Genomic DNA, 26,510 nt, shown 5'->3' with positions numbered 1-26,510 from the left:
GACTCTCTGACAAATTACTGCAGAACTGAAATCATCCCCAAACATTGTCAATTACGCTATAGATCGTGAGACCCAGACAAGCGAATTTGAAGATAGGAAAGAAAGAGGCAGAAGACCTAAATTCAATGATACTGATGTTAAGTATCTTCGTTTGTGTAGCCTTCTGGACAAAAGGAAGACTGCTACTGATCTCAAACATATCCATGTACCAAATGACAGAAAAGTGTCCAGATCTACAGCATTAAGAAGATTCAACGCGAATGGAATATTTGGTTGAGTAGCAGTTGGAAAACTTTACTTTGATTCCCAGTATTGTCAAAATACTGAAATTTGCTAAAAAGTACAAATATTAGACTTTTCATGATTAAAAAAGGGCGTTATGGACGGATAAGTCTAAGTTTAAAATATGTGGTTCAAAGCGCAGGTTGTAGGTCCGGCGGAAGAAAGGTGAAGGATACTTACCTCAATGCATAGCGCCTACCATGAAGCACAGAGGATCCAGTGTGATGGTTTGGGGGTGTTTTTCCGCTGAGGTGACGAGAGATGTTTGCAGAATAAATGGAATAATGGACCAGTGCAAGTACCATCACTTACTGATTCGTTATGGTATATCCAGTTCTTTGTATACTATTGGTAAAGGATTCTACTACCAAGATGATAGTGATCTCAAACACTCGTACACTTATGCAGAAAGTGCTTAAGTAAGATAGAAGCTGCTGGGGTCATTTAACTGATGCAATAACCTCTAAAGAGCCTTCGATCTCAATCCAACTGAGCAGATTTGAGATTTCATGGGCCAAAAACTTGACGAATTGAAAGTTACTTCCAAAGAAACCTTATGGAAGTGTATTAGAGACATTTGGAGTAAAATTCCAAAGAATACTTTACTAAATATGCTCCAACAATAACTAAAATACTGTCTGCAGTTATTAAAGCAAAAGTGGGGCACAAAAAATATTAACTGTTTACTGATCTTTAACACTTCCAATGAATTTCTGTTGTACTAAATATGAAAGTTAATAAAATTACGATGTTTCATCTGTGAGTTACCTTCCATTGTTGTTTTATAGTAGCCTGAATTCTAATTTTTGACTTAGTCCCAGCACTTGTACTCTATACTAGTGTAACAATATTTTCGCTGTTTTCTACTTTCTATTAGCATGCCAATTGGTATTTATCTTAATTATTTCACAGTTATTCTTACTTACAAAACACTTTCAAATACCAATTATCCTGGTCTTCATTTTTTATTGTATCAATTTAACTACAGTTGTACATGCTGAGAAACTATTTTTATTAATGTTTCACTTCCAGCTAAGATGTCAGTCTTGTTAAAATACGTTCATTTAACTAACATTTAATGTAATGATATATTTTTGTACAACTGATCATGTTAAAACACGTTCATTTAACTAACATTTAATGTAATGATATTTTTTAATAACTGATCATGTTAAAATACGTTCATTTAACTAACATTTAATGTAATGATATTTTTTAATAACTGATCATGTTAAAATACGTTCATTTAACTAACATTTAATGTAATGATATTTTTTAATAACTGATCATGTTAAAATACGTTCATTTAACTAACATTTAATGTAATGATATTTTTTAATAACTGATCATGTTAAAATACGTTCATTTAACTAACATTTAATGTAATGATATTTTTGTACAACTGATCATGTTAAAACACGTTCATTTAACTAACATTTAATGTAATGATATATTTTTGTACAACTGATCATGTTAAAATACGTTCATTTAACTAACATTTAATGTAATGATATTTTTTTTTTTATAATTGATCATGTTAAAATTTGTTTTTGTAAATCTTCCAATAAATTACCAATTCCATTTTTCAATCAATTCTTGAATCTTTTGTCCCCATCTATACATAACAGTGTTTTGGTTGGCCACTATAGTTGGGTATATGTATCTTTTCAATTCTGCACCTGAAATGAATCGCAGATGTAAATCAGGATGATCAGATGAAATGTCAAGTAATTTTTGTAATGTTTTAAATGGCTTGGATAAGTACATTTGCAGTCAGTTTAACAGTTTAAAATAGATTTGATAGTACACATTTAGCAGGTGCCATGGCGGTCAAGATAGTTTCATTGGTAAGTTGCTCCAAGCCCTTGATCATTCGAGTTCATAAGCAATGGTAAAAGTCAATAAACTGTTTGTTGCTAGGGGAACTGTGGTCACAAACATATAGAGAGAAGAATGCTGGTTAGACAGGATAGTTAAGTGCAATCAAACAATAGCTCAACTGAGAAAGATATTTTATGTAGAGCAGTCCACTTTTATCCCCAGTTATTAAACTCCTAATCTTAGCTACCCACAAAAGTGGTGTAAGGAGAAAAGACATAAAAATTAATAAAGTCTGGAGAAAAGTGATATGGTCTGACAAGTTCTGTTTTATCTTTTTATATGTAGATGAAAGAATGCAAATTTGAAAAAAAACACACACAAAGTATTCCATCCCTTTTGTGAGGCCGGGTATGGTCAGGTGGTTAAAGCGTGCGACTCGTAATCTGAGGGTCGCGGGTTCGAATCCATGTCGCACCAAACATGCTCGCCCTTTCAGCTGTGGGGGTGTTATAATGTTACGGTCAATCTCACTATTCGTTGGTAAAAGAGTAGCCCAAGAGTTGGCGGTGGTTGGTGGTAATGAGTAGCTGCCTTCCCTCTAGTCTCCCATTGCAAAATTAGGGACGGTTAGCGCAGATAGCTCCCAAGTAGCTTTGTGCGAAATTCAACCCAAACCAAACAAACAAATATCTTTTGTGTGGCCTTAACTGTCTAAGCCTCTGGACGTGGAATGTGGTTTGGGACACGTTACATACTACAAGTTACATTCACCTTACGTGTACACTGGTGAGGATGATTGCTTTCAAAACGACAATGCTTACATCTACCATGTCAAAATCGTTTGTGCATATAATTAAAAAACATATAGTATATATTTTAGACATTTCCCACAGCAATCGTAGTTACCGGATCTTAACTCTTAAATTAATTTTAAAATTAATTTGAAAAAACGAATTTTCCATCACTGTCCACTAACGGCCCCTTCCCCCATAAATTGTGTGGAATATCAATAATTGAGAGAGAAAATTACTTCCTTTGTTCGTTTGTTTTTCGAATTTCGCGCAAAGCTATTCGAGGGCTAGCTGTGCTTGTCATCCCTAATTTTGCAGTGTAAGACTAGAGGGAAGGCAGCTAGTCATCACCATTCACCGCCAATTCTTGGGCGACTCTTTTACCGACGAATAGTGGGATTGACCATCACATTATAATGCTCTCACGACTGAAAGAGCGAGCATGTTTGGTGCGACAATGATTCGAAGTCGCAACCCTCAGATTATGAGTAGAGTGCCTTAACCATCTGGTCATGCCGGGCCTAAAAATTACTTAAAGAAACCTTCCAGCAACGTTTTAACCGAAAATGTAAAAAAAAGAAAATGTTAAATTAAAGTGATCAGTAAAGTTATTTGATTAAAGCTACTATACAATGGTTGTTTGTTGTTAAGCACAATGCTAAACAGCGAGCTGTTTCTGCTGTTCTCACCATTAGTATCGAAACCTGATTTTTCCCCCTGACTTACTGCTGAGCCGCTGACTGAGGCATTTAAGATGTAGCCCCCTTCCCCAAGTGGCACAGTGGCATGTCTTCGGAGTTACAACACTAGAAATCAGATTTCGATACCCGTGGTGGGCAGAGCACAAGTAGCTCATTGTATATCTTTGTGCTTAACTACAAATAATAAACAATTTAACATATAAAATTAATGTTTACTTGACGAGGTGCTTTAAAATCGTGGCGACCTCTATGATAGAGTACCTGAAAAATACCAGGTGTATCTCTACGTTGAAGTAATGTAGTCTTTTAAAGTTTTTAAGTAAACTACAAACGGTTTAGAATTTTATCTGCTTATTTTCAAGTTATAATACAAGTATATTTTCAATGTAGGTTTAAACAATGGTGTTCTCATAAAACAAGGATTTTTGCAATTTCGTTACGAGTGAAAAGCTGTAACGAGTAACGTTAACGTCGTTAGGTTTAAACGCTCCTGAAGCAAAATCGAGCGCGGGCAAAGGTGCGTACAGAGTTCGCGGACAAGAAATAACGTCTTCGATTTTTGGTTTGCTAAGGCAATTGAGTAATACATATTAAGTAAGAAAAATTTACAATTTTGAATAGAGAGGAGGAAAATGAGGCATTTTTTTGGGAATTATTCCTGTTTGTTCAAGACAAAATACGTATATAAAAAAGATTGTTTTAATTCATTGTTATGTAGTAGTGCTAACCCTAACATTTATGTCAGAACTAAATTTTCTGATGTTTGTGAAAAGCAAAATTATTATTTTTGTGAGAAGAGAAAAAGTGGTGATCCTTCAGGTTTTAAGCTTGAGATAATAAATAGAGATAAAAGAACTAGCTTATTAGCAAAGTCATTGAAAATTGTATTTCGAAATTTAATCTTAAGTGTTTATAGACCTATTTTTGGTTTTTGCAAGCAGTACGAGAGTAGTAAACTAAATTATTTTTACCGTTTTCTGGAGAGCCCTGGAATGCCATTATTTAAATTCCAGTTACCTCTGAAAATTGTTGACCAGAAAGTCACATTATTACCAATGCCAGTCATTTGGCCACAATCATTTGTGTCCAGAAGCTGCTCATTTAAGTCTGCCTCACAAAACGAGAAGGATTGTATTCATTTTTACCCTTTGACCAGAGCCTTAAGACAGTTTTCAACTTCTGTTGCATATCATGGGCATGAAAAACCACAAATGGAAGGTGATGACAAAGATGATAAAACTGCTAATTCCTTAATGGATTTCCCACATGTTATATGGCCAAGCTTATTTTTGTCTGTTAAAAACTGGATACAAACAAAGTTTATTATCCAGCCATACTTGGACAAACAGTTTAACCACAAAGACTTTGTGGTAGGAGCAAAACAGGTGATAATTTAATCCTGTTTCCTGTTTACAGTGAAGTTGGTTGATCAAGCTGTAGATTTCTATAATAATGTGACATGTTAGTGAGCTAATGATTAAGTACTTGTAGATGCATCTAATTATTTAATAGTTTAAAAAGCAGAACTAAAAGCCCAATGAGAAACTTAAAAATATTGTTCTGCAGTGTTCCATATTTTCTGTGTTGTATGTAATGTCCTACCATGATGTCAATTGATTGTATACATAAGCTATGTTTATTTGCTATTTTACACCAGACTGAGATATTACAAGTTATCAACTGTCTATTATAAATTTCATGCTGAATTTCATTAACTGTTCTTGTTTGTTTGTTTGTTTTGCACATAACTCAATTCTACTGAAATATTTGTTGTTGTTGTGAAGGGATTTGACGACCCTTATGATGGGGTTTAAATGTGTAAAATAAGTTTCAGTAGAAGAGTGAAGTAAGATAAACAAATGTGATTGTTAATAAACTTTAAAGCTTCTTACTTAGTGCCACAACGATTGTTTAGCTACGACAAGAAAGAAGAGATTTCTTGGATTACTTTATGTGAATTTTGAATGAGACATCCAAAAGGGTAAAGTCTTGTTATAATGCTAATAAAGCACTGCTTACAGTAGTGTAAAAGTCTGGCTGTACTTACTTCAGGAAAAACATCAAAATCATTGTAAGATTTATGTTGTGAAGCATACTACTGTTTCTTTTATCTCAGCTGGCCTGAGAAGTTCTGGGTTGAATTAAATGTATCATAGACAAATATATTGTGGTTGGAATATTATTATTACACACTCCTAATTTGTGAATATTTGTAAGGAAATACATTATGAATATAGTGTTTTAAAATATTATAGGCCTGGTATTTATGTCTTATAACTGACTTGTAAAATGTGTACGCACCATTACGATTATCTAGTTGTTCAAAACACAATACGTTATAGCACTGTGTACATAAATATAGAAAGCTGAAAAGGCTTACAGTAAGTTGTAGTCTAAAGTTTTCATTTTTCTACATCACACATGAATTTAATATTGGTAAAACGTTTTTTTATTGTTATATCACAATGATCTACTATAATCACTAACTGAAACCTTGTACTAGAGTTTCAAATTAATAGTTGTATGCAAGTTTTATTTCTTCACATACAAGTAACATAATTACCATTGATAACTAAGATGGATGAGTTATTTTTATTTCTTTAGTTACCGTATATCATATGCATGTGTGTAACTTTTCAGGCTTTGTCAGCAGTTTCAACTTTACTTGCTGTTGGAGACTTTGGAGGCTTGGATGGTTTAGTGACTCAAAATGTAAGAGTAATTTTACAACAAAGATATACATTGCTGCATATCATTTGTGTTATGTCTTTTTTGAAAGATTTTAATTCCATTAGTGTTTATAAATGTTTATAGTCTAGTGTTATTGAAGACATACAATTACTTAGTTTATAAGTGATATCTAGGAGATTTGTAGTTAAGGGCTGGCTTTGTTACTTCCTTCCACATTATTAAATTATGTTAAAATATGTATTACAAAGTTTACATAACATTTATGGGACAAGGGGCTCATTAGTCTATCAAGACTGTCCTGTCCTGCCACGTAATCTTCAGATACAGTTCTTGTTCTTTAAATATTTAATCTTTCTTCCCTAACATTTACTGCATCCAACACACCTGAAGGCAACCCATTGCAAAACCCAAACTCCTGTCAGTAAAGCAAAACTAACTAAGCCAAAAAACAATGTTCTACCCTGCCTAAATTCATGTTTGTTTCTCCTTGGTCTACTATTCTCAATATTATATATAATAGAAGATGAACGCTTCAATCAGATCCCTTCTAACTCTTTTTGTTTTTCAGAGGAAACACTTTCAGAGTTCTTAACTTGTTTTCCTGTAACAACCTTTACATCTCTGGTATGATCCCATCAACTTTCCATAAACCTTTTCTAGCAATTCAGTCTTAACAAAATACACCATATGAGGCCTATTCATCAATTACATTTCCCCTCTTGTAAATTAACAAGATGACAAATACTGCTTAAATCTCTAGTAATAATAGCTGAAGAAATGGTAAATTCTTGTAATTGACCTGTCTTGTAATAGTTAGAAATAATCAATCCTTTGAAGGTTTTACTCCTGTTTTAGTATTTCACTATTTTAAAATTTAAGAAATTCTTGTTGTCAGCTTTTATATTTCTATTCGACTTTTTCTTTCAAATTCCCTTTCAGTTGCTTAATGTCTTATTTAAATGATGTTATTGGTTTTCTATAATCCTTAAAATCTCATATCTTAGCAATTATTTTAAACATCATAAAATGTTATGCTTTTCTTTAATTTTATCAAATATCTTTTCATTAGCCAGCTTTGTTTTTTACTTACAGAAACTGTTTTGATTAGCATAAAAAAGAATGTTAAAAATCTGACATTTTTTTGTATTGTTAAGATATTGAAAACTTGAAAGTTATGTCATTGGAGTGATAGAAACTGTAAACTGTTTTCTTGAACCAGTAACTGTAGTTGTATTCCCTTATTACATTGTGAGCTTTAGGTTATGTGTGCATGTAACATGAAGATGTGACTGGAGACGTTGAAGATAAAACCAAGGTAAAAGATGTTGAAAGAAAAGATTCATTATCATCAAAAGCTTTCAAAATTGTGATAGAATTTCCCAAACTCAAAAACAAGTGCATGACCGTTTTGAGTTTACAACATTGAACAAGCATGACTTCATATGAGCTCTATAGATATACTAAAGATGAAATTACAACATTGAACAAGCATGACTTCATATGAGCTCTATAGATATACTAAAGATGAAATTACAACATTGAACAAGCATGACTTTGTGTGACCTGTATAGATATACTAAAGATGAAATTACAACATTGAACAAGCATGACTTCATGTGAGTTGTTTAGGTGTACTAAAGATGAAATTACAACATTGAACAAGCATGACTTCATATGAGCTGTATAGATATACTAAAGATGAAATTACAACATTGAACAAGCATGACTTTATATGACCTATTTAGATATACTAAAGATGAAATTACAACATTGAACAAGCATGACTTTATATGACCTATTTAGATATACTAAAGATGAAATTACAACATTGAACAAGCATGACTTTATATGACCTATTTAGATATACTAAAGAAATTACAACATGGAAAAACATGACTTCATATGAGCTGTATAGATATACTAAAGAAATTACAACATGGAAAAACATGACTTCATATGAGCTGTATAGATATACTAAAGAAATTATAACATGGAAAAACATGACTTCATATGAGCTGTATAGATATACTAAAGAAGAAATTACATATTAACAACATTTCAAGTACAGGAGAAAACTGCCTACTAAGGTGTTACAGCTACTGTAGTGACATTTAATGAATGTGTATAATTACAACTTAAATGTGTTTCAAAACAATAAACAAAGTGTAGGTTAAATGACTGTGCAATCACTTACACTAAAATGTATATATATATATATATATATATATACGTGTCATGTGGTTTTGAGTTAACTTTACAGTGAGCAAAATATTTCATTGTATCTCAGGACGGCTGGTATGGGTATTAACACTTTTACTAATAAAGCAGAGAAAACGTTTTGACCTTCTAAGGTCCTCTTCAGGTTAACCTGCACATGACCTCGGAAGGTTGAAATGTTGTTCTCTGCTTATCAATAAAAGTGTTAATACCCATACCAGCTGTGCTGAGATACATTTTTGTTTCAAGTGGGTTTCTCTTCATCAAGAAAAAAAATTTAATTGTAAATGCATTTGACTAGAATTTTAAAGAATGTTTTTAGAAAGAAATGTTTCAATTTTGAGATCATGAATTGTGTATTAATAATAAATAGCAGTTGAAATATATGGTAAAAACTTTATTATCAAGCACCTTGCTTTTGGAAAGCTCTTGTAATGGGACATTTTGTTAATCTCCAAATACAAATGTTCATCATGTTTTAATGGTACTATTGTGGCTTGTTTTTTATTCTTTTCCACTGATAAGCATCAATTTTTGTCACCCTGTATTGTAATTCACATTTAAAATGCTGTAATTGTAAATACTTTTATACGTTTAAGGTTTCTTACAACATTTATTGTTTAAAACTGAATATGCTAGTTTTCTCTGTTTAGAGATGGCATGCGTGTCGGTATTAAAGCACTACAAAAACCATCCAGATTTTTCTTTTCTTCAGGTCATCAGAAGCTATATATGAAGAGCTTCCTTGTAATTACTTTATCTATGCTGCTTTCAGTCACCAAACTACAGGCTGAATACAGCCCTCGAGGTCATTTTGTCTGGCTCGCCAGCAGCTACCCGCTTGGAAATAAAAAAGTGACATTTCATCAAATGTCCAACTGTCATAACAAAATAAATCACACTGATGGTCGCTTTAAGCTGGCAAACACAAGACATTATGATAAAAAGAAACAAGGCTGTCACGCGCATTTTTAACCAATAGGAAAACTCTTCTTTCGTCCTTGCAGCCCGTTTATTCGTATTGAGGGACGTATCTATGAAAGCATTAGGATTTCAAAAACAAGTACAGACTTAACCCTCGTCCTATCGGCACGTCTTGTAAATTCAGCGGCCTATGGTTACCGCTTCAGAAAGCTCATTTCTCTTAGTAGTCGGGTTATGCGCTTTTCGTAACTCATTCCTAGGTAAGTGTTGTGGCAAATGTATATTTCAATATATTTTGTTTGTGCATTCTTGGACCAGTACAATACTTTTCTCACAGCGCTTGTGTTTTTCATTTTCAGATCCTGTTTTTTTTTCACCCATCGTTATGGCTGATTTTAAAAGAAGAAAAGTGGACACTGAGTGTCGTGAAGAATGGGGAGAAAAGTACTTCTTTGTGGAAACCAGAAAGCTACTTGTGTGATATGTACCGAAAGTGTTGCCGTTTTGAAAGAGTACAATCTTATGAAACAAAACATCTGTCAACATATTTGAAATTTTCAGGAAAGTTCCGTTCTGAGACATTTGAACCCATGAAATGTGTTTTAGAATCTCAAAAGAATCTCTTCACGAGAAAGTTTGCTGAATGAATCTGTCACTCATACAAGTTACAAAATAGTGCATAGGATGGCAAAGTGAGGAAAACCTTTCACTGATGGCAATTTCATCAAAGAGTGTATGATGGAAGCATCAAATGAGCTGTGTCTTGAAAAAGCCAATTTCTTTGAAAGTATCGGCCTTTCAGCAACTTCATTTGTATGGAGAGCAGAAGAACGTGGAGAGAACATCGCATTACAGATATGCCAAAAAGCTAGAAACTTCCTATGGTATTCTCTGGCACTGGATGAGTCTACTGATCTTTCGAGTACGTCACAACTTCTCGTGTTCATTCGTAAAGTTAATTTGGACTTTCAGATCACGGAAGAGTTGGCATCAGTTTGCAGCATGCACGGAAGAACAACTGGAGAAGACATTTTCATGGAAGTGAATAAAACTTTGCAAGACTATAACCTTCAGTGGAATCAGCTTAGAGGTGTAACAGTTGATGGAGGAGAAAACATGGCTGGAGTAAAGAAGGGTCTGGTGGGGCTGATCAGGAAACAGTTGGAAGATCTTCAACTTCCAAGTGCTCTGTTCATACACTGCATCATACATCAGCAAGCACTCTGTGAAAAAGACTTAGATATTTCTTGCGTACTGAAACCAGTCATTTCTGCAGTGAACTTCATTCTGAGTCATGCACTTAATCATCGCCAGTTCAAGCCATTTCTTGAAGAAATTGATTCAGATTTCTGTGACTTGCCTTATCACATGGCAGTGAGGTGGCTCGGCTGCGGTAAAATCTTGTCTCATTTTTATAAGCTGAGAAGAGAAATAGATATATTTCTTATTGAGAAATATAGAGCCGATCCACTTCTGTCGGATCCAACCTGGTTGTCAAAGTTGTCATTTTTGGTTGACATCACATCCCACATGAATGAATTGAACTTGAAACTTCAGGGGAAGAATAACCTTGTCTGTGATCTCTATAGAATCATTAAAGGATGTTGGAGAAAGCTGTTATTGTTTAAAGTACACTTGGAAGGAGGAAACCTCTCTCATTTTCAGTGTTTCAATGAGTTTCATGCTGGAATCACAGAGGATGTCAACATGGAGTTACAGAAAAAGATTATTGGTGATTTAAATAAATATTTATAGAGAAATTTTTGGATCTCGCCGGAATCGAAAGCGACAATTTCCTTTTTCAGAATCCTTTTGATTGTGTCATTGATGACGTGCCAGTGGAACTTCAGCTGGAGGTCATCGAGTTCCAAGGAAATGACTTGTTGAAAGCAAAACACAGAGAGGGGCAACTTATTGAATTTTACAGCTGGATACCTGAAGATGATTTTCCAAAGCTGAAAGAGTTCACATCTGTTACGGCATCAGTGTTCGGAACAACTTATGTCTGTCAACAAGCATTTTCAAAAATGAAGTATGTGAAGTCAGTACATCGATCAAGGTTGACTGATGAACATTTGAAAGCAATTCTTATGATTGGATGCAGCAATTCAAAACTGAACATTGAAGATATTTTGAAAGCCAAATGCCAATTTTGTAAATCTTGCTTACTTTTTTAGTGGCTTAATGAAATTCAGATATGTACTCACTATGTGCGATGTGACAATTGTTTTTGCTAATGTCACCTTTGATAACTTTTTGGTAAATATAAATGTTGGTTGTATTTCTGTTTGTTTTTTATTATATGTGTGTATTGCATGATACTCCCACATGGCTAATGTGGCATCATAAACTTAGTGTTAAGTGTTTTACAGAGAGCCTTCGTTCTAGTTTATGAGTATTGAACATAATGATCATGTGGCCTGTGCTTCTCATTCCCCAAGTAATCTGTGAAATAAACTTGTGAATAGCAAAAAGTGGACCTTCTTATTTTGTTCATCATCATCTTCAACATGCATAACACTTATCTAGTTCTAACAGTAACTATAATTTTATCATTTTATAGAGTAAAAGAGTATTCACAATCTTTATTTCTCAGAAGGGCTGGTATAGGTATTAACACTTTTACTAATAAAGCAGTAAACAATGTTTCAACCTTTCTAGGTCATCTTCAGGTAATCAAAGAGAGAGTTTGCAACTTATAAAATTAATGATGAAATCAACAAAATAAAACAACATTTCATCAACATCAAATTTCCTCCAAAAACTGTTGAAAAAATTACATGCACACACCTAGATCAATTACACATTCAACAACAAGCAAACAATAATAAATCCCAAGATACAACAAACTACAAAACCTTACACTGCTGCATATCATACATTTCTGATATCAGTGAAAAATAACCAACATTTGGAAAAAACTTATGTTCCAGGAAACATCAAATTTATTCAACAACCAGGTACGAAACTACGGTGACAAACACAACACCAACATTGTTTATAAAATACAATGCAACAACTGCCACAACTTCTATATTGGAGAAAAAAGCAGAAAAACGGAAACCAGATTCAAAGAACAAAAAAAAAAAACCCACACGTTTTTGAACACTGCAAATCAAATAAATGCAGCATAATCATAGAAAACACCCAGTTACTAAGTAAGGAAGCAAATATAAACAAACACAAAATCAAAGAAGCCTTACTTAGACAACAACTGAAACCAATATAAAGGAACACCTTTCTACCTATACTAATTAATAACTTAACGTAATTGCAAAGACCTCTGCAGTCCTATACTCTTGTCCCTAAGATGTGCCTGGCAATTATCAGTTGCATGCTCTCTCTTTGTTAACTTGAAGATGACCTAGAAGGTCGAAACATTGTTCTCTGCTTTATTAGTAAAAGTGTTAAAACCCATACCAGCAATTCTGAGATAGATTTTTACTTCAAGTGGATATCTTATCATCAAGGATTCACCATCTTTGACTACCTATTTATCTTATTGTTCTGCTCAAAATTACAAAAAACAGTATAATTTTGATGAAAATAATGTTATTACCCATAATGTTAGCTTCCTTACGGATTTCGGGGCTCCTTTAACCTTTTATCATCCATGGAAGGAGTTTATTTTTTTCCCATAAGCAAAATTGTTGTAAATTTATGGGTGGAGATGATAACATTAAAAAACTTGTACAAAATGAATTGGTAATTATCAGCTAATGATAGAAGAGCATTTGATGACTTTAATATGTAGAAAACTCAATGCTTTGTACATATAATTGATGTCTTTAGGGAGCCAATTCTATATTATGTATGAAGTAAAGGAGTTAAATTATTTTCTTACAGATTATAAGAAATATATGGAGAGTTATCTGGCATAGCTGCTCTATTTCTGGTGTATATGCCACTTTTGAGCTAACCCAGACATCCCATATTTGAAAACCAGTATATCATCAAAACCAAGATATCTTATTTCTGCTCGTCATCTTTCATCAACAGGCATAACTCCTATCTAGTTCTAGGAGTAATTATAACTTTATCATCATTTCATAGAGCAAAACACTGTCAACGATCTATGACTACCTATCTTATTATTAACAGAATTTATAAAGTTTAGAATACACACTATAACCTAGTAACTCGCATATCTCATCTTATAAGGAAAAATAAACTAGAATATGAAAAAACACTAAATAAGAAAACTATTTAAGACTGTCTCTTTAACTTGAAAATAGGAACCAAACAAGATAGGGAAGTGGACACACTATGTGATCCGGCTAATAATCACATAGCAGATTAAGGTATCTTGACTTTACATTGAAAATATCTTTATATTACTGGCATTCTCATGGGCAAAACAAATAGAACCAGAATTTCCAATTATAAAATAGTTATAAACATAATATTCTAAAGTTAACTAAAAGAACAACAATGTAGTGATAAAAGCTATTAAAACACCAAGCTTTTAATAGACAAAGATAGTAACACAGGAAATGTATTCCCCATGTAAAATCAATAGGCTCAGTGTGCTATGTAATTATTAGTTCCTGTTTTCAGGTTCAGTAGCCAGCCCTATCTACCTGCTTTTTATATAGAACTAATCTTTTCCCCAGTACCTGTAGTTCAGTAGTCAGCTCTACATACTTATTTTTATATAGAACTAATCTTTTCCCCAGTACCTGTAGTTCAGTAGTCAGCTCTACATACTTATTTTTATATAGAACTAATCTTTTCCCCAGTACCTGTAGTTCAGTAGTCAGCTCTACATACTTATTTTTATATAGAACTAATCTTTTCCCCAGTACCTGTAGTTCAGTAGTCAGCTCTACATACTTATTTTTATATAGAACTAATCTTTTCCCCAGTACCTGTAGTTCAGTAGTCAGCTCTACATACTTATTTTTATATAGAACTAATCTTTTCCCCAGTACCTGTAGTTCAGTAGTCAGCTCTACATACTTATTTTTATATAGAACTAATCTTTTCCCCAGTACCTGTAGTTCAGTAGTCAGCTCTACATACTTATTTTTATATAGAACTAATCTTTTCCCCAGTACCTGTAGTTCAGTAGTCAGCTCTACATACTTATTTTTATATAGAACTAATCTTTTCCCCAGTACCTGTAGTTCAGTAGTCAGCTCTACATACTTATTTTTATATAGAACTAATTTTTTCCCCAGCACTTGTAAATGATGTAGAAATAAGGTATTTTAAAATATTTACAAGGTGTAAAAATGTTTCCTGCAAGATACTGTAAGGAAAGCAGTTTCATCACCAGAATTTTTACCTATCATGTTCTGTCTGTGTCTGAGAGGTGTGAGGTGATAATTTTTTTATATTATATACTCTGTTTTTATCATGTTCTGTCTGTGTCTGAGAGGTGTGAGGTGATAATTTTTTTTATATTATATACTCTGTTTTTAAAGGCTGTTGCTGAAATAAAGAAGAAATACTTCACTATGAATGTTCAGCAACGTCAAGAACTGGAAGTAAAACTAAACGACATATACTTTTGCTTTCCATACCAGATTGGCATCATGTTGGAGGATGGTAATAATGAGTTATTGACATTCATAAAATAGTTGTGATAAACGTTCCTGTAATACGTACTTTTAAAGTGGTAATGTGTTTCTTTTTCACTGTTTGTTGTGACTATGTTAACATAATCTGTGTGAACAAACACAGTAACTTTAGGTCCAAAGACTCGTGACGACTGACCAAACCTAACAACTTTATTATGTTGAAGTCTTGTAATGAATATGTATTTCATTAAAAATTCCATTAAATTGTTTGAATTATCATTCATGTTCAATAAATATTTCCTTTGAGGCATTACTTTGCATTCTGTTTTGTTTTTATGACTTTTTAGTGTTATGAAAGCCTAAATTTGATCAAATGTCTTTAGGGTCACAGCAGAGATTTGTGGAAGTCACTGTTGTTTATCACTGTCTTCGTGACTTCGATGAAATCAAGAAAGAAGATCCAAGTCTTCAAACCATCAACCAATATAAGGACCGCATCTTTGTTTGTAACTATAGGTATGTGAAGCTTCTACAGATGTTCTCTGTTAATGTCACACTACTAACAGTTTGATCACTCCATTTACTAATAAATTGGAAAGTATGGTTTACATTGTTTATGATGTACGTTTACATTCTAATAATATTCTGCCTGTCTTTGGTTCTGCTATTGGTTGCAACAATTATAAGTAGATATATTACTATAAAACTCATTAATGTACACAGATGTGGTTACCTTGAAACTGTTATCTATTCTAACCTCTTTTAAACACAAATATTTGTATGATATAATTTATACAGAATTTGTTTTTATCATAATAAAAGGTTCACTGAAGAGAAATTTTACCCCTTTAAAATTTCTTTATTTTCAAATATCATGCTCACATTATTCCAACAGATGTTGAACTACAAAAAGACCAGAAAATAACTTTTAAGTATTACTATGGATGAATGTGACTCCTGCATGTATGTTGCTTGAAATAAACTGCTTTCTGTCCAGGTGATAATTGTTGCATTGAATTATAGTACGAACGACAATACAACATATAACAAATATTTGGGTTTGTGCTTCAAGTGGTACAATAATCAGCTAAATATATTTTGGATACATAACATTTGGTATTACAATTTATCATTGATCTATGGTTCAGTCTCAAATCCTTAAAAGTTGTGTAGTTTTGTTTGGTCAAGGATGTTACAGTATTGCTTGTATTATTCCAGGAGAAGCTTCATCATTAGCATGATTGGCCAGTTGCCTTGTACTGATGCAAAGAAATATTGATTTCACAACTCCAGACATGTTATTGTGATTTCTAATGTGAAACAATGCTGTTAGCCTTACTGAACAATTTATCTCACTGGTTTATAAGTATGGCTTCAGTGTAGCTCCAAACTAGTGCTATCTACCTTATCCCTTCGGTGTGGATTCCTGTATGTGGTGAGGGGACCTCCCAAGGAAGGTTCTGTCCTTTCAGTTCAGCTTCTCTGGGATCTAAACATCCACCCACATGTTTGCTGTGTGTGGCAATCCGTGAAGGGGAGGAGAGAATCCTAGTGGTTGAGGGATCCAACCCTAACACACCTCTTTGGCCTTGAATTTCTGAAGACAGGAAGCCTTGGGGTGGCCCCCCATCAGTCAATGGGCTAGTCCACTTGGGCTAGTATCAGTGTTGGAAGTTCTCAACAGGTTTTGTGGACATTGTGTCTGATGCTGGTGTTTGGGTATAGTGTTCATGAAACCCTGGCTTTGCTGCAGTGTCCTTTCTTGACATTGTAGTGTGTCCCCTTGTAGGGCTCCATGGTGGGTGGGGACTTGCTGGCTCTTCAAAGTCAGTAAAGAAGCTTTGATCTAGTGACATATTGGTGGAAACATCCACATCTCAACACAGTGAGCTCCTCTTGAATTTAAAGGCAATGGGGATATACCTATTGAGGTTACACCTTGTGCTACTTTGAAGTAGTTATTGTTGAGAGGGATTTGAAGAACATCCCCCGAGTCAGAGATTCTCGCTGGTTTCTCCACTTAAGGAGTTTCTGCAGTGAGGCATATCTCCACTTGCAAAGATGGAGTTACATTGCTGACCAGTATCTTTGTTCTGACATTCACATCACCACGTCCACCTGCCACCATCAAGGCAGGCTATCTTAATTGCAGAGTACGGCCGTACATTCCAAACCCTCTCTGATGTTTCCAGTGTCAAAGGTTCGGTTACTCAAAGACGTCATGTCGTGGTTCCCTGACATTTGCTTGTTGTGGTGGCAAGGACCGTGATGCCTATGAGTGTGAAACGGACCCTCATCATGTCACTTGCAATGGCTCTCATCCATCTTACTTTCATTCTTGCCCTAAATGGTTGGAAGAAAAAGAGGTGCAGTGTTTGAAAATGATTCATAACATTACTTATCCTGAGTCTCAAAAATTGCTGTCCACCACTTCATCTCGGACGTATGCTGCTGCACTTTGTTCCACAACTACGGTGGGAGTGCAGACAGATCTCTGTGCCTCCAAGACAATTGTTCTCAAAACAAATGGAAAGCCTTTTGACCTCCATGGTTAAATAGTTGATGAATCAACTTCTACACCCATCTCTGTCTCTTACATACATTCCAACAAACCCCAAGATCCACATCATTTGGTTCCGGGTACAGGAATTTCTTCAGATACATTTTCTTCTCCAACCCCAAGATGCACAACAATGATTCATTCGTGTCCTTAGTCACTGGAATCCCCTTCTAACAACAAAGACCTGCCCAATCGACCCAGGGCAGTATCCATGGAGGTCGATAGACCTCCCTCGAATAAGGACAGTAAGGAAAAAAGACGTGGTCGTAAACAGAAGGGTTCTTCACCCAATTTGCCTACACATCATTAAAAATGGCCACCTTGATACAATGGAACTGTTGAAGTTTACATTTTATTTTGGATGACATCAAAATACTGATTGCTTCCTACCATCCTGTATGTCTTTCCTCACAGGAAACATTTCTGAAACATGCCGATACAGTCACCTTTCGGCAGTTTTCTTTGTACAGAAATGACAGGCTGTATGATGGACAAGTCCATGGAGGGGTGGCACTGTTGGTTGATCAGCATGTGCCCACCCTGTCTTTGTCACTCAACACATCCTTGGAGGCTGAAGCCATCCGTGTTTCCTTGGGTCATACCAACACTGTTTGTTTTCCCTACCTGTCACCTGGAAAGACGTATGATCAATCAGACCTTAATGCTTTCATTGAACAGTTGACGTCACCCTTTTTAATCCTGGGGGACTTTTATGGACATCATCCCCTCTGGGGAAGTGCTGTTATTGATAGGAGGGGCCACTCTGTAGAGTATATTCTCTCTGATCACAACCTTTCTCTTTTCAATACTTGTTCTTCTACTTATTTTCATACACCTAGTCAATCCTTTACTGCTATTGATCTCTCAGTTTGATCCACTTCATTATTCTCCCATTTTTCATGGAGGGTTGACAATAATCTACGAGGCAGTTATTTTCCTGTAATTTTGAGAGAGACTGGCCGTGGTCGATGCCACCCAACCTGTGTGCCCTGGTGGAAGCTGGACCAGGCAGACTGGCCCACTTCACTGATTTTGCAGAACTTGATCCTGCAAATTTTTTAATGGACAGGAGATTTCGAGTTCATGTGGGTTTGACACTTTCTCATTATTTTCTACAGGAGCTTTGAGTACCTCAGGGCTGTGTTTTGAGTGTTACACTTTTCAGTATAAAAATTAATTCCATCACTGAACAACTCTCTCTCACTGTTGCAAATGGGCTCTATGTCAACGACTTTCACATCTCATGTCAGTCGTCAAACATGAGGTATATTGAGCGGCAGCTACAGACTTCCCTCAATCGTTTACTGAAATGTGCCAAGGCAAACGGCTTTAACTTCTCTCTCTGTAAAACTGTTTGCATGCACTTTTGCCACCAACAGGGTATTCACCGTGATCTTGAACTCTGTATCAGTGAAGTTGTGCTGCCTGTGGTCGCTGAGACCAAGTTCTTGGAACTTATCTTTGAACGAACACTGACCTTTATGCTACACATTAAGCAGCTACGGGTCAAATGTACAAGAGCACTGAACATCCTCCGTGTACTCTCTACCACCACTTGGGGAGCAGATCGATGTTCTGTGCTAAAGATATATCGTGCTCTTATTTGATCGAAACTTGACTATAGATCACTGGTCTATGGCTTTGCCAGACTCTCGGCCTTAAAGATGCTGGACCACAAGGACTTCGGCTCTGCACTGGGGCTTTCCACACCTCCTCAGTTCAGAGCTTATACATAGAGTCTAAAGAACCTTCTTTGCATTTTCACTGTTTGCAACTGTCTTTACTATATGCTTTGAAACTTTGTTCCTTATCAAAGCATCCCACCTGCAGTTGTGTTTTCCTTTCTCGGTGGGCCATACTTTTTCAGGACAGGCGATCTACCATTGCTCATTTTGGCCTTTGTATCCAGGTGCAGTTGGATGAATTGGGTCTGTCCTTGGATAACATTGCAGTATCCACTGGTCAGCCCATCCCACCATGGCTTATTACAGCCCCAAATGTGATCTTTCTTTAAGTCATCTGAGAAAAGCAGATACTACAGATTGGAAGTAACGTCTTCTGTTTGTTTGCTGAACATCTTTCAAACCATCCTTCCATTCCCATTTATATACAGATGGTTTGAAATCAGATGACTCTGTGGGCTTTGTTGTTGTTTGTTGTGGTTCAGTGGTTCCTCACAGGATCCTTTCTATAGTTTCTGTGTTCACTGCCAAATTGTATGCCATTTTGCCTGCCCTGGTTCATGTAGAAGCTATGCAGTATACGAACTGTACTATTTATAGCTATTCGCTTAGTTCTCTACTTGCCCTGGAATCGCTTTACTTTAGTTCTCACCATGCTTTCATCGATAGTCAAAACTGACTGGCCCATTTTTCTTTCTCATCCACTTCTATCCAGTTTTTCTGGATACTGGGCCACGTTGGTATTCGTGGGAATGAGCTTGCCGACACTGCAGCTAAATCTATCTGCTCTGGCACTATCACTGCTGTGCCTGTTCCATACATGGACTGTGGTCCTGTATTCAAGGCTCAGCTGTGTGCCAGCTGGCAGTCGACTTGGAGTGAGCAATGCGAAAACAAGCTTTTCCAAATAAAACCCTATTTTGGACTTTGACTGTCTAGCTTCTGTAAATATCAGAAAGAGGAAGTTGTTCTAACTAGACTATGCATTGGTCAGAGTTTTTTAACTCATCGTTTTCTTTTATCTGGAACTGATTCACCAGTGTGTAGTCTGTGTAACACTCAGATCACAATAAGCCACATTTTACTTTCTTGCCATCGTTACAACTCGATGATGGCACCATTTTAAACATGTTCTGTCCCGTGATTTGTCCATAACGTTAGACAGTGTTATTGGTGATGGTGACACTGTCCACCTTGGTAAAATTTTTAGTTTTTTAAAGGCCATTAATCTTTTTAATGCCATTTAAGTTTTTTAATTTATACATTAAACCTTTTGTAATGTGATTCACTTTTAAGAATCACAGTCTCTCTAGTTTGATTTGAAATTTTAAAATGGCCATGACATTAAATAACTCGACATCAGGACTGGAAAAGCCAACTTTAGGTGACTAATGCTGCTGTTTGAACTACCCATTAGTCATTCTGAAAAGTTATTGTTAAAATTTTGCTATACATCTTTTAAAACTTTTATTACTTTTTGAAAATGTCCATAATGTTACATAACTTGGAACCAGGACTGGAAAGGCCAACTTCAGGTGATTGATGGTGGTTTTTGTACTTACTTGTTAGTCTTCTTGGTGGATTATGATAATTACAGTTATGCTACAGAAAGTCGTTTATGACTTCTCTTACTGTAGTTTTTCTCTTAATGTTGTAGACTAAATGTAAACACTTTTTACATGCTCTTTATGTTTTTCTTTTAAACTGTGTTGTTTTACCTTAATTTCCTTTTATGAATTTTACTACATTTACTTTAATTTTACCTTTTTAAGAGAAGTTGTGTAGTCCCCACTTGCGCACTTCCATTCAGTTTCAAAACATGAATGATCATTTCTCTACAGACACTTTTTTCGTGGGTCTCTTGTTGTATCTTACATCAGTCTATCTGTCATCACAATGTGGGATTCTAGTTACTGTGTGAGAAGACATATGTATCATCACAGAAGCTGTAATTTTGTTACACTGAAAATTGATTTCCAATAGATACTTAACATCTGTTACACACTTACTACCATTCCTCGCTACTTCTGGAGGTGTTCTTTTCTTGATTTTAAGGTTCTCATAAAGTAGGTTAGAGAGAATCAGATGCTCTAGGAGAGCATGCTGCTGTTGGTGGAGAGTTTGTGGAGCATAAAGGCTTTTTTGATGCATTAGAGGGACAGTGGAAGATTGAGAACAACTATCATATGACAAGAGGCATCCAACAGAAATGTATTTTCAGTGTAAGAAAATTATACCTTTATCAATTTTCTCTTGTTTCAACATCAACTGTTACTATTTCTGATTCCTGATGAAAGACACAGAGAAAGTTAGCTACTTTATTTAATTTAGTCTATAGATGGTTAGATTTGGCTTCTGAGGTTTGTATCTTCAATACCTTTAATATTTACATCTGTATTTTTAGTTTTATTTTTTTTTTGTTTTAGCCTCTGAGTGTTATTCTAAATGTTAGAGCACATTCAGCTATGTACCATTATCTTGGTTGGAATTTCTTTATTGTTTTATCATGTGTCAGTAACTAGCTGCTAAGGGGGGTTAACATGGAGACTTCCTCACCAGTTCTGCAATCCCTCTGAAGAGAGTTTGAGTGGGCAGAAAAGTGAGGTGGGAGGAAATGGGGAGGGGAGTGTCCATGTTGGTGTATTGCATGTCAACCGTCTTGTATAATATGCAAATTTCCTGAAGGTTTAGCTAATTGAAAGGGGCTGAGTGTTCTCTTCCAACAAAAGGAAATAACCTTCATCTCTGTTCCTGTGGTGTGAGTAAACATACAAAATAACAAACTGTACAGTCTGACCACTGCCCTACACACACTAAGACTCGTGTTCCACTGATCTGTTGTATGAAAGTACTTGGCTCATCATGTACATTTCTGCCTTGCCCTTTGAGACATTAGTTTTACTTTTTTCCTACTTCCATTTGAGCAAAGAGTATACCTACATGAGACACATGTTTCCCGTGAGTGTTTTACCTTTGATGAACCCACACTGTAAGATATCATTCTGAATGGGTTTCTCCTTTAGTGACCTTTTTGAAAGAAGCTCAGTTAGGCTCGTACAGTTGCAGAGATGCCAACTATTTCAAATGACTGAGCGTAATGATTGTAGACAGAGCCCTTTCACAGTTTTAGTCCTTTTAGATTTGCCAGAAACAAGACAATCTGGTGAACGAGGCCTCTTTTTTTCCATCTTGTGAACGATCACATTGGTGTTTCTATGCCACTTAGAAAACGAGAAATACCCATCTACGCGAGCACTGATTGACTGACAAGCACTGATGACGTAACTGTGGATTCCCCCACATATCCATTATGGAGAAGCATCGCACTCAAACTATTGGTAGGCGTCAGAGATACACATATTTTTTGTTATTTCAAGCACAAACATGATTATCGCAAGTAGCCATAATCATACTATGTCATTTATTTATTACCAAAATTTATTTGTATCTCACTAGAAATTTTCTTTTCACCTCTTTAAAGCCCTGAGGGAACAATTTATCACTTTATTGTATAGGTCTATATAATATATAATAATTTGGGAGATGCAACAAGTCATAATATTTGTCTGTATGAGCATATGGTTGTAATGTATACACCAAAACCGTAATGATTACACTCAAATTATAATGGTTGGCATCTCTGCAGTTGCACCAATTCCTCCACAATATTTATTGTATTCAAATACTTTCTACTTTTGTAATTCTGTTACTCCTGTGCATTACAGTGATGTAGAATTAATTATTGTATTAACTGGGTTGGATATTAACTGTGTGTTTTCTTATATTTGACTTTAGAACCATGATATTTTGATTTTCTTTCTTCATCATCTGGAAAAAAATTGTTTTGTCTCTCTCTTTCTTTGTATTTAGTGTTATTATTTAAGCATGGTGTGATAAGGAATGCTAGACTGTTTATGTTAGACCTTATATATTTTGGTTATATATCATTCCCATGTTCTTTGTAGCTGTTTTGACCTTTAAAGGATAGTAACATCCAAATTTTACAGTATATGTTCTGGTGAGTTTGGTCATTAAAATAACACCAGTATTGTAGTTAATGTATGTAGTGAAGGATCGTTGACTGAAGGACCATGATGGCCAAGTGGTTAAGGCACTTGACTCGCAATTCGAGGGTCGCAGGTTCGAATCCCCGTCACACCAAACATGCTCGCTCTTTCAGCTGTGGGGCGTTATAGTGTGACAGTCAATCCAACTATTCGTTGGTGATAGAGTATCCCAAGAGTTGACAGTGGGTGGTGATGACTAACTGTCTTCCCTCTAGGCTTACACTGATAAATTAGGGATGGCTAGCACAGACAGACCTCGTAGCTTTGCGAGAAATTCAAAACAAACCAAAAATCATTAACTGAAAACTTTCTATAACAATACAGAATTGACAGAAACTTTGTAGTTTACCTTCATGTGAAGTGGTTTTTGAAGCATTTTTAATTTTAGCTACAGCAATAAAAGTGTGGCCCGTTAACAGAATAAATTGGAATGTAGTGCAAAAGTTTAGTACTTATTTAAGTACATTGTATTATTGAAATATAAACTTATTCAAAAGTTTGTAATGAAATAATTTTTAACTGGTTCGATATGATCATAAAAAATAGGGAGAAATCACAGAAAACTTTGTACCTTTCACTACACATATAGTGAAACAGATTGGAATCAAATGTTTCCTTTAGGATTAATGTTTACTTGGTTGTAATTAACAATAAGTCTCATTAGCCAGTAGTTTAGGTTATGAACCATGCTTATATATGCATGTTTTGTTGTTACTATAGAGTTCCAAATAATTGTACATGTACAATTATCTATATTCAGGCACTTTTCGACCATGTATAGTATTTATTCAGGATTGTACGATTATTAAATTTTGGCTGACTAGGTAGGGAATTTGCTGGTATTCTTACTTGAGAGATATCTTGGCTACCTTGCTTCCCTGGCAAACCTGTGAGTGTTGCTTATGTTAATCATTGCAGACCAAGCAGTAGTGGGCTATGTCGTGACCTGTCGAGGGTCGTTTTGTTGCTGTGAAGTAGCCTATTTGAAACTCAAAGTAAAACGGTTTGCTTAGATGGTTGATAAAATTAACATTAAAGCTCATTTGTTCTATTATCAGCAAAGATTCAATTTAAAAATAACGTGTGCACATTTTTTACTTTGTCACCTTTTCATAGCCAACCATTCGGAAAGTCGCATGACGTCAAGTATGGACGGAGGGAACCCTCAATTTTTATTATTCAGAACTGTACCACTCTGTGCTATTGTTCAGGACCTTACTGTTATTCCGAACAGTATGGTGTTTTTTTTTTTTTTATATTTGTCCAGTATAATGTATTCTCAGACCTGTATGATACTTTATAGTAACCTTTTTTTTATTGTGGTTGCAGGTTCATACGAGAATATACCAAAGGAATAGAAAGTGAGTGGATTATCAATCGTCTAAATCACTTCAAACCTAGCAACCTTGGATAAATGAAAACAACTTTAGTTTCTTTGTATAGTTGATGTAATTTGTTTTAAACATTTGAGCTGGTTGTATCAGAAGAAGGATTTTGTGGTAATACTAGATTATGTAAAGAAGTTGATGGAACTTTTTAAGCAACAAATGCCCATTTTAATATAAATAAACAAAGTTATTTGGATTTTTGTTGTTTTTATTTTAGAAATTACAACTTTGGTACAATACAAATTTTTGTATGACTGTAATCTTTTTTTTTTCAGATTAATATCATGTTTTATGTGATTTATATTGTAATTAAATAAAATTAAATATATAAATGTAAATATATACTAAAAAAATATTTCTTTAATTAGACCTAACACTTGTTATACAACTAAGATATTTACAAAATCATGTTGGCATAACTTAATTTTTATGCAAGTTAAAAGTACTGATGTTCCCACACAGGTAAGATGTAGATATTTATAATTGACTTCAGTGACTTTTATCTTTATAAGGAGGGTATTTCAAATGATGTTAAAACCTTCAGGTCGCTGTTGTTTATTTTTTTTTTAATGTTAAATATTTGCTTGCCTCTGCTTGTGTTCTAGTAAATCTAATTAATCAGTTGACTAATTATGAAGAGTGCAGATGCCAGTGATCTATCTTGTGTGATATTATCACTGTGACTCTTTTGTCCTTTAAGGAAAGTGAAGTCCAAATTTTACAAATCTTGTTTATATTCTAGTGAGTTTGGTCATTAATGTGACACAAGTATTGTAGCTTTTGGAAATGAAAACATCCTACTTTTGTAAATTCTTTCTTATGTTCCACTGAGTCTAATCATTACTGTAACATTATTATGGCTGTTTAATCCTTTTGGGAAAACAGGAGTCCAGATTTTGCTGTCTTATGGTACATCAAGTCTGGTCAGTAGTTTGGTTGTAACATATGAAAAGTACAGGGACATTAAGTTTATAGAGAATGATAGCTCCTCTCAAAGGATACCAGAAAGAGGACATTGTTATAAAAGTGGGAAACCTAATCATTAAAACCAATAATGTGGGGAAGCTACAGCTGTTTAGACACTAAAGATGAGTCTTTGAGCCCAACCTGATGAAAGGAACAACCAGGGCTGACCATACACAGGTAAAAAGTAAGTAGTCGGCCTTATGTTTCAAAATGGAGCTGGGAAAACCTCATCTGTTTCAAGTGAGATAAATTCATTATTTGAAGAATCTCTGGAAGACTTGCAGAATATTGACTGACATTGATTCCACCTACAGTGTTTTTTTACTTGATTTGATAAAGAAAGGTGTGAAACTGCATCCAGATATGAACTTGCAAACAGTAAATGGACATGCAGTTCCAGTAAGAAAATAAGGATTCATAATTATCCATTTATTTCTTCACAATCACTGTTCTTCTTGTTTCTTCTGCCTTTGAGATTTTGTGAATGTCATTAGAATCTCATCGAAGACACATTTTGACATGATGCAATCATGATGTAACAGTAGTTCTTGTGCAGTAACTCTTCTGTAAGTACATCTACTTGAAGTTAACTTTATTCTTATTCTCAACTATGTCTTTAATGGATGTTCACTTAAATGTAAACTATCAATTTTATTAGATTTGTGATGCCTTTAATTTGTTGTAACATTAATTTAAAGCTACAGCTCCTTAAAATAACTAAAATAAAGCCAAATCTTTATCTGTAGAATTACTCAACTATGAATTTTTAAATGACAGTGACTAGTACCTTTTACAGAGGTTCTTGGTGATGTTACTGACACTGTTCTTTCCATGTATTTGTCCATTCGGGGTTCATTAACTGTTGAAGATACTACTGCCGTAGTTCACTGTGTTGCAT

General features: G+C 34.9%; 1 protein-coding gene across 1 annotated transcript; it reads left to right on the top strand.

The window, feature by feature from the left end:
- The first annotated feature begins 3,832 nt into the window (after nucleotides 1–3,832).
- On the top strand, nucleotides 3,833–24,842 carry LOC143249896 (uncharacterized). The gene is made up of 5 exons (XM_076500491.1): nucleotides 3,833–4,980; nucleotides 6,236–6,307; nucleotides 14,854–14,977; nucleotides 15,333–15,465; nucleotides 24,588–24,842. The coding sequence occupies exons 1-5, from the start codon at nucleotides 4,228–4,230 to the stop codon at nucleotides 24,670–24,672; spliced, it is 1,167 nt and encodes a 388-aa protein (XP_076356606.1). The 5' UTR covers nucleotides 3,833–4,227; the 3' UTR covers nucleotides 24,673–24,842.
- Nucleotides 24,843–26,510: the final 1,668 nt, after the last annotated feature.

This window comes from Tachypleus tridentatus, chromosome 4 (genome assembly GCF_004210375.1).
Source record: "Tachypleus tridentatus isolate NWPU-2018 chromosome 4, ASM421037v1, whole genome shotgun sequence".
In the NCBI taxonomy this organism is placed as follows: domain Eukaryota; kingdom Metazoa; phylum Arthropoda; class Merostomata; order Xiphosura; family Limulidae; genus Tachypleus; species Tachypleus tridentatus.
The sequence above is the reverse complement of the archived record's forward strand: the minus strand, read 5'-3'. Positions and strand labels throughout refer to the sequence as shown.

What these genes read in the sequence shown, in the direction of transcription:
- LOC143249896 (XM_076500491.1), top strand. Translation starts at nt 4,228, where the DNA reads ATGAGGCATTTTTTTGGGAATTATTCCTGTTTGTTCAAGACAAAATAC. An exon ending in TTGTGGTAGGAGCAAAACAG is followed by an intron (nt 4,981 to 6,235) that starts GTGATAATTTAA and finishes GTAACTTTTCAG; the next exon opens with GCTTTGTCAGCAGTTTCAAC. An exon ending in TGGCATCATGTTGGAGGATG is followed by an intron (nt 14,978 to 15,332) that starts GTAATAATGAGT and finishes AAATGTCTTTAG; the next exon opens with GGTCACAGCAGAGATTTGTG.